The 8,022-nt window shown below is 54.2% G+C and overlaps 4 protein-coding genes across 4 annotated transcripts; 3 read left to right on the forward strand and 1 right to left on the reverse strand.

Moving 5' to 3' along the window:
• Window positions 1–1,429: 1,429 nt before the first annotated feature.
• IWZ02DRAFT_435171 (uncharacterized protein) lies at window positions 1,430–3,111 on the forward strand (the record flags this gene model as incomplete). Its single annotated transcript, XM_066766422.1, has 2 exons — window positions 1,430–1,514; window positions 1,571–3,111. The coding sequence occupies 2 exons, from the start codon at window positions 1,430–1,432 to the stop codon at window positions 3,109–3,111; spliced, it is 1,626 nt and encodes a 541-aa protein (XP_066620981.1).
• A 592-nt stretch (window positions 3,112–3,703) lies between these two features.
• On the forward strand, window positions 3,704–4,923 carry IWZ02DRAFT_43796 (uncharacterized protein). Its single transcript, XM_066766682.1, has 2 exons — window positions 3,704–3,892; window positions 3,967–4,923. The coding sequence occupies exons 1-2, from the start codon at window positions 3,788–3,790 to the stop codon at window positions 4,675–4,677; spliced, it is 816 nt and encodes a 271-aa protein (XP_066620982.1). The 5' UTR covers window positions 3,704–3,787; the 3' UTR covers window positions 4,678–4,923.
• Window positions 4,924–5,581: 658 nt separating this feature from the next.
• IWZ02DRAFT_43823 (uncharacterized protein) lies at window positions 5,582–6,533 on the forward strand. The gene is made up of 2 exons (XM_066766714.1): window positions 5,582–6,253; window positions 6,309–6,533. The coding sequence occupies exons 1-2, from the start codon at window positions 5,739–5,741 to the stop codon at window positions 6,511–6,513; spliced, it is 720 nt and encodes a 239-aa protein (XP_066620983.1). The 5' UTR covers window positions 5,582–5,738; the 3' UTR covers window positions 6,514–6,533.
• Window positions 6,405–7,785, reverse strand: IWZ02DRAFT_43802 (P-loop containing nucleoside triphosphate hydrolase protein). Its single transcript, XM_066766686.1, has 2 exons — window positions 7,378–7,785; window positions 6,405–7,326 (listed from the first exon to the last, which is right to left on the reverse strand). The coding sequence occupies exons 1-2, from the start codon at window positions 7,639–7,641 to the stop codon at window positions 6,553–6,555; spliced, it is 1,038 nt and encodes a 345-aa protein (XP_066620984.1). The 5' UTR covers window positions 7,642–7,785; the 3' UTR covers window positions 6,405–6,552.
• Window positions 7,786–8,022: the final 237 nt, after the last annotated feature.

Genomic DNA, 8,022 nt, shown 5'->3' on the forward strand with positions numbered 1-8,022 from the left:
TCCGTGGACCATGTTTGACACTGGTATAGAGACTGAACATTTCTGCCTACAGAGGAACAATAAGATAATGACTACAATCTCTGTGCCACTCTTGGCAGTGTCTTTGCCAAACAGACTTGCGGCTGTCGGTGGATTCCCGCTTCCAAACAGCTTGGCCTACGCACACGATGCTAGTCGTTCCGCCAGCCGCTGTCACCGAGTCGAGTAGGTTTCAAAGAGTACCCACAACTCTTCTACCAGCAAACGAGTCTATCAGCAGTCCATAAGCATCTGGCCTGTCATTCCATCCAACCACATCCTTCCCAAGTTCTCAGATGATTATGTGATCAGGCCTATTGGTGATGCACTAGTCCAACCAAACGCGTAGCAGTCGCGTCTGTTTGCCAGGAGAGGGCGAGGGGTCGAGAGAGAATCGAGACAGGTACTGCTTCGAATGGACACGCGGCCGCGCAGCCTAGCGCGTCAGACCTCAGCGCGTCTTCTCGACTCTGGAGACTCGCGGCCTACACCACCGAGTGGTCGTAGAAGGCTGCAGCGTGCGGCGGTCGCTCGAGCCGAGACGAAAATCATGCTGTCGTTGTCAGTCCACACTGTCGACCAGAGGACGATATATTTCCTGCATTTATGATGCTTTTGTGGCGCAGTCTTGGTAGCATCAGCGGAAACAAAACAGAGAGTAAAGTGGTCTCCGCAATGTCAAACTTATGCACCGGCCGCCTCATTTCGTTTCTCAAGTTTGTGACCATTCCTTGGAGTCTTGCAGCTCAGAGGCCTCCAATCGTGGCTCAGCCTCATCGAGAAGCGCTCATGAGATGTTGTCGCCTTGCAAAACCCGTCAGCGATCATGCGGTCCATGAATGCCCTGGCCCCGAATGATTTCTAGCCTCTTACCCACCACGGCAAGACTATCGTTCATATAAGCCATCTCCGCCTCTTTCAGACAAGTTTGGTCAGAGGCTGCCTTTCGTTTGTTTCGCCAATTCTCGAAGAGCTCTTCTCGCGAGTGCCAGGCTGACTCTAGGCACCAGCACCTGAGGCACGCACAAGTACTGGGCCAGAAGATCATCAGCTCTTGAACCTTGATCAAACCCCCCTCGACAGTCTTACGTTGGTTTTTGTTTTCATCTTGGTGCTGACTGCAGTGTCGATCGAAGAAAAGGGGTCAAGTGAGACAGAACTTCTTAAGACCTGAGGTGATGTAGGGAGCTCATCTGCCCATCAAGTTGAGTGGATATAAAGCCTTTTCGAACGTTGTTTTCGAAACTCATCTTCTCGGCTGCATCCGCTTTCGCATATCACTCTCTTCCAGGACATTCATCTTTTGGCTTTCTCTTTCCTCTCTCTGATACCTGCCCCGAGAAGCGTTCGCTTTCACTTACCTTCCCACTCATCTCCGACTTTGGTCTCAATCTCTTTCTCAAGATTCGAAATGAGGTTCTCTCACACTCTGATCGCGTTGGCTTCCGCGGCTCTGGTAGCCGCGCATCCTGTCGTAAACTTCAAAGATCCAGACTGTAAGTATTTCACTATTTTGCCTTTGTTTTCTAAATTGCCAAGTAACACTTCAAAGTGGTCATTCGTTCAACAGCTGTCTCGGACGATTTGGCGTCTGTTGCCAAGTCGGAGGGCAGTCATCACAACTCTCAGAGCAAGAAGCGGTACACCAAGAAAGCGCTCGATGATGACGACGACGACGATGATGAGGACGACGGGGAAGGCGGCACAGACACCAACGCTGGAGGCAATGCCGCACAAGGAACCCAGCCCGGCGATGCAGGGCAGACCGTAGGCTCGGGACCAGCAGCGCAGAACGGGACTGGACTGCAAGGCACCGACAACGGCAATCAGGGACAAGATGGCACTGCTGGCGAGGGCCGCAGAGGTGGTAATGGTCGTAAGGGTACTGGTCAAAACGGAAATGGACAGCAGGGGGCTGGTGCTCAAGGTGGAGATGCTGGCCAAGCCGGAAACGGACAGATCAGTCAGGGACAAGCCGGAGAAGGGGAGACTGGAATTGGCCAAACCGGACAAGGACAGGATGGAGAGGGACAGACTGGCCAAGGGCAGGCCGGACAAGGGCAAGATGGCAACACTGGAAATGGGATTCAAGCCGGAGCGGGGCCGAACGGGCAGGGAGAAACCGGAGAAAGGCAAGGCCAAGAAGGCAACGGTGGACAGACAGCCGGCGACGCTGGAAATGGAAACGGACGCCAAGGAGGACGAGGTGGAGAGGGAGAGAATGGACAAGGACAAGCTGGACAAGGACAAGACGGTAATGCGGGGCAAGCAGCCGGTGCCACTGATAATGGACGCCAGAATGGCAACGGGCGTCAAGGAGGAAAAGGAGGAGCTGGTCAACAAGGCAAACCTCGTCCAAACGGTCAGCAAGGCCAGCAAGGCCAACGCGGTCAAGGCGGCGAGGCCGGTGCCGCCGGAGAGCAGAATGGACAGGAGGGCCAACAAGCTGGCCAACTCGGTCAAGGCACTGAGGCCGGTGCTGCTGGAGAGCAGAATGGACAGGAGGGCCAACAGGCTGGCCAACTCGGTCAAGGCACTGAGGCCGGCGCAGCCGGGCAGCAAGACCAACAAGCAGGCGAACTCGGCAAAGGCCCTGGAGCTGACGCTACCGGAGGGCAGAATGGACCACAAGACCAGCAGCAACAAGGCCAGCGAGCCGGTCAACGCGGTCAAGGCGCTGGGGCAGGTGAAGCTGGACAGCAAAATGGGCAACGAGGCCAGCAAGCAGGCCAACGAGGCCGAGGCACTCAGGCCGGTGCCGCTGGACAGCAGAACGGCAACAGAGGTCGAAAAGGCGGCGAAAACGGAGACGGCGCCGCTGCTCAGGAAGAACAGGACGCAAAACGAGGCCAAAAGGGGAAAGGAGCTGGAAACGATGGGGTCAACGCTGCCGGAGCGCAGGGGAACAACCAAGGCAAAGATGGTCAGGGGGTGAGAGGTCAAAACAACAGCACTACAGCGGCGAGCCTCAACAGCACTGCGCTTGCGCGTTCGAACAATACGGCGGCAGCAGCCAGGAACCAGGGGCGCGAGCCCAAGGCCGACAGAGTTCGCCGCAGCTTCAATCTTTGGGAGACTGCGGCTGAGATTTGAGGTTCTCGTCCGGTACGTTATTGGGTTCTTGTGTGGTTTTCCGATGCACGTGTTTGGAGCCGGCTCTCCGTTGTAGATTAATGTTGGTTTTGCGTTTGAATTTGCGGCGTGGAGGCGATTTGGGAATATCAGTTCCTTTTCCCTCCTCCTCTTTGATACACAGACAGCGCTGGCATTGACCACGTAGAGATAGGTGTAATGGATAGTTCGCTAGCTTCTGGCACCGACAGCCCAGCCATTGGAGAGAAGGCTCATCGCATGGACGCATGATGCCGGGTCCTTGTAGAGTGAAAATCAATACTGCTCGACCCGATAATCTGTGAGAGCAAAGGTTAATGCGACGCCTGTAGTGGGTCAAAATGGGGAAAGCTTGCTTATGCTGTGGACAAGCTCGAACGTAGGGGCGTATTTATGCGCAGGTTCGGCGGTCGATGTGGCGTTTGATCCCTCAAGATGGAAGCAAGGAGTGACAGGTTGGTAAGACACGGCTTGTGCTTCAATTTTTGGCGTTACGCCAGAGACTGGTCGAATGGTGAAGAGGTGAGGTTTAAGTCGGGGCGCTGGCTACCGTAGTGCCCGCCGCGCTGGATCGGCATCCGAGTCATGTTCCCAGACAACCGCCAGGATCGTCTCCAACGTCACTTCGTCTTGTCTGCGACACCAAGGTCCTGACAACATGTCCGAAGAGATGAAGGTGAATCCGGTGCGGGCAAAGGAGCTCCTCGAGAACATTACTCAAGTCACAGAGCGCATACGAGCGGTCAACAAGACGGGCAGAAATGTAAGACGCGTCTTCTGCCTCCAACTCCAACTCGGGATGAAGCGCAAGCAGTAATGGCTGAATGATACTTCCAGGTGCGCCTCATTGCCGTTTCGAAGCTGAAGCCTGCGACCGACATTCTTGCCCTCCACAGCGCCACACCTCCCGTCGTGCATTTTGGCGAGAACTACTACCAAGAGCTGCAAGAAAAGGCGCAATTATTGCCCCGCTCGATCAAATGGCACTTTATCGGCGCACTCCAGACGAACAAGTGCAAGCCGCTTGCCGAGCAAATACCAAACCTCTGGTGCGTGTCGAGTGTCGACAGCACTAAAAAGGCAGACAATCTAGAGAAGGGACGCAAAGCACTAGTGGAGAAGCAAGGCGCAGAGACTGTCCAAGAAAAGCTTAGGCTTATGGTGCAAGTCAACACGAGCGGCGAGGAAAATAAGAGCGGCGTGGAGCCTGGCGACGCCGCAGCGCTGTGCAAACATGTCCTGGAGAATTGCCCGCACCTGAAGCTCGCAGGTCTCATGACCATTGGCGCAATAGCCAGGTCGCAAGCCACAACACCAGAGACGGAGAACGAAGACTTTGTTTGTCTGCGAGAGACTAGGGAGAAGGTCGCTCAGGAACTGGGCATTGCCAAAGAGCAACTGGAGTTGAGTATGGGCATGAGCGCGGACTTTGAGGGCGCCATCACGATGGGTAGTGATGAGGTCAGGGTAGGCACGACAATATTTGGACAGAGGCCACCTAAGAAGGACACAAAAGTCAAGGAAGACGCGGAAGAGGCCAAGAAGTAGGAGAGAGGGTGTCATCAATCAAGCATAGCCTAGCGCAAGCTAGCCATAAGGAAAGAGAAAAGCCTACTCACCATGGTCAGCTGTTTTGTGCCGTTGCGCTGGAAAACATTGCTCACCTTTGCGCCGGTCGACTGGATCACCTTCGATTACCCTCCAGACCGTGGCATGGGCGCACCTTGTCACTGATAAGTCGCAGACCTTAGGCTAGCCTCCTCCTCCATCCTCCTGATCATTTCAATCCTTTTTCGGAGCACGTCGTCTTCCCGCTCTTCGCGCTCGACACGTACGTTTCCGATCTTCGACAAGATTGCCGATTGGTCTTTGATCATTGCCCTCAGGCAGTACATGTAGGAGAGGATGGCGACGCCAAAGAGGATGGTCAGGAGCATCAAGATCAAGGCGAATGGTTCCATTGCGATGAGGATTCGTGGACCTTTCAGGCGCTCAACGTTAGCATTGGGCTAGATCGCCCACGAAGAGTGTCCATGAGACTATACTGACAGTGTTGTGCAGGACAAGTACGATGATACTTGTATTGATAGCTTTCGCAAGGATTTTTGGCTTGGCTGTTGTGAAATGCTGGGAAAGCAGTGCGAGATGGTGACGGTTGTTGTTTGGCAAGAGACTTGACCAAGGACGCAAAAGATGCCCCCAATGTGTGGTGGGTGGCAAGCTGTCTTCCCGGTTGTAGAGAAAATTAACATGCACGTCGTCCCAGAGGTGTTAAAGTCGTCTTCTAGCCACATCGCCACCTCTCCATATTTGACTCACTTTCCAGGCCTGTCTAGTTTCTTATTTTTCCAGTTACAAAGCCCGAATACGGCGGTCCTGCGCCTTCCAACAATGAGCATGTACTTGCTCAAACCGCGACATTGGCAAAACTGAATAGCTTTGCTGTACAATCTGTCTGGTATCCTTCCAAACAAACCGAAAAATGAGTGGAAAGATTGAGATCTAGTCATCTATTCACATCTTACTACATAAGCAAGTCAAAGAGACTGAGAAACACTCAGCTCCACAGAACGCACCACGCCTCAATCCGACCCGGCCGTTCCCACTCGATGGCCTCCTCCGACGTTCACGCGTGCTGCACAACGCACAGTCCGGAGCCCCTGATTCGAACACACCTCAAAGAGTTTCGAGACATTGTCCGCAGAATCTTGGATTTGAACGCGTACGGCGAGCGCAGCGAAGTTGCAATGCTGGTGGCCAAAGAAGCTCTCAACGTACTAGTCCACCTTGATCCCAACACGGCGGCATTTTCTGCAGCGCTCGATCCATTCCGCCAGCTTCTGTGTCGCATGGACCAGGAATTGCCGGCGCCCGGTACCAAGAAGTTGACCATGATGAAGCTGCATGCAGAGCTTGCGAGGAAGCATCGAAGCAATTTGGAGAAGGTCGCGCTGGAGTCGCTCGCGAAGGAGCTCGACCGGAATGTTTTTCAAGAGGCGAAGACAGACAGAGAGAGGCAGGAGCATTCTGAGGCTGTGGAACAAGGTCAGAGAGGCGAGACAAAGAATCAAAATCATTCACGGAGTTTCAGTGATGATACGATAACGGACAGCTCCCAGGTGAGGTGAGCGTTGAAATTTTGCTGCTAGTAGCATTGAATGGCTAACATTGCTGGGCAGTGGTCAATCCAAGCCAATGGATAATTTAAAGATCAAGATGAATCCAAGGACGGAGCCTTTGGGTGACCTCAAGTTGCGGGAGAAAAATGTGATTCGGGCGAAGCTTCAGGAAAGACCGCGAAAAGCATTGCGGCGGGTCGAGATTGGAGACGATTGGGTTTGCCTTCTGGTGAAGTGGACCGAGGAAGGAGGAAAAGAAGAATAGATAAATCTTGAAGAGAGCAGCACTACTCATTGTTCTTGGTCATGTATCCCAACTTGTCCGACAACTCCGTTCTCTTCGGCGTTCCTTGTCGGCCTTGATGGCTTGGTTCATGCTGGGCCCTTGCACCTTCAACGCGTCCTTGTGATCTTGCAAGCCGGCGCCCGCAACTTTGTCCAGGATGAAGTGGCCCATTTGCCCATTGCGCCATCTCTGGATCATCCAAAGCGCCGTGGCTTCTGTGTCTGGTATGCCGCCGGGTTTCAACCTTCCTGTCCGCTTTGCAACAGCTTCCAAGAGAATATTTATGTCATTGGTTGGCTCGCTGTACTGAGCATATAGCGCTGGGTCATTGAGGTTGATGTGGTAGAGCAGATAATCTGCCAGCAGCTGTGGCTGGATAATGGTGTCTTTGACACATCCACAGAGGGCAAGTTTGAGCATAGCCTCGGGATCAGGGACGTAAGGGATGAAGACTCCTGGTGTGTCCACCAAGTACAGGCCACCTCTCTCGTCGTCGCCTTCTGCGATTTTGACCGACGACGCAATTTTTCTGGTGATACCCGGCTGTGCTCCTGTCTGGGCAGCCTTAGCCTTCCTGACGCCTGCCCAGCGCAGATTGTTCAACAGCGTTGACTTGCCAACATTGGGCATCCCAACGACCATCATGCGCGTGCCTATAGGAGACCCATTCTGGTAGGCATAGTCTTTGGCGAATTTCAAGACTTCTTTGACGCTCTTTGAGTCTTTGTCCGTGAATTGGACTGGCGTCGGTGCAAGCCAGTCGCGGATGATTCGCATGTCCCTGGAATTGGCCTGTGTCTACGTCAGCGTCCTGATGCTGGTGGTAGGATTCGCCTGAAGTACCATACGGCCGCGTCTGTCCTGGGACTTGCCCAGGTCGGCTTTTGTGTAGATGACCATGCGCTCGCGGCCAGCCAGCGTCTCCTCAATGAGCGGGTTGTAGGAAGAAAGCGGGACGCGGTAGTCTCGACATTCTACAATCAAGTCAATGCCGGAGAGCATCGACTTCATTTTGCTCAAGCCGGACTTGTGGTGGCCGAGGAAGTAGGATCGCGGGAGCGAGTCGAGGGTCGGAAAGGCGGCCCTTGGGAGGAATTGTGAAGCCATGGTCGGTCACGAATTGTTGGCATGGTGGGCAGCAAAAAAAAGGAGGACCATGTGGTAGTGTTTTTGGACGACAGAGAGACGCGCACCGGGGCACGTACCGAATGCTAGCGGCGGCCGGGAATGCGCCGAGGGAACAGAACACTGCCGTCATCGTGGCGGGGCACTGGACTGGGGACCTCCACGCTAACGACTCGACTTGATCTTGACCGCGCCTGTATAAGTACCCGCGTCCGTCCCCCGATCAATCATGGACCTTCACCCGCCTTCTTCGTCGCTCTAGCATGTCGGGGGACAAGACGCGGTGGTTTGCCCCCCATGGCATCCTCAGGCCCTTTCGACTGCTCCATCAGGATTTGGCCAACCTGCCCAAGAGATATGCTT

Source organism: Phyllosticta citriasiana (genome assembly GCF_038021145.1).
Source record: "Phyllosticta citriasiana strain CBS 120426 chromosome Unknown IWZ02scaffold_10, whole genome shotgun sequence".
Lineage (NCBI taxonomy): Eukaryota > Fungi > Ascomycota > Dothideomycetes > Botryosphaeriales > Phyllostictaceae > Phyllosticta > Phyllosticta citriasiana.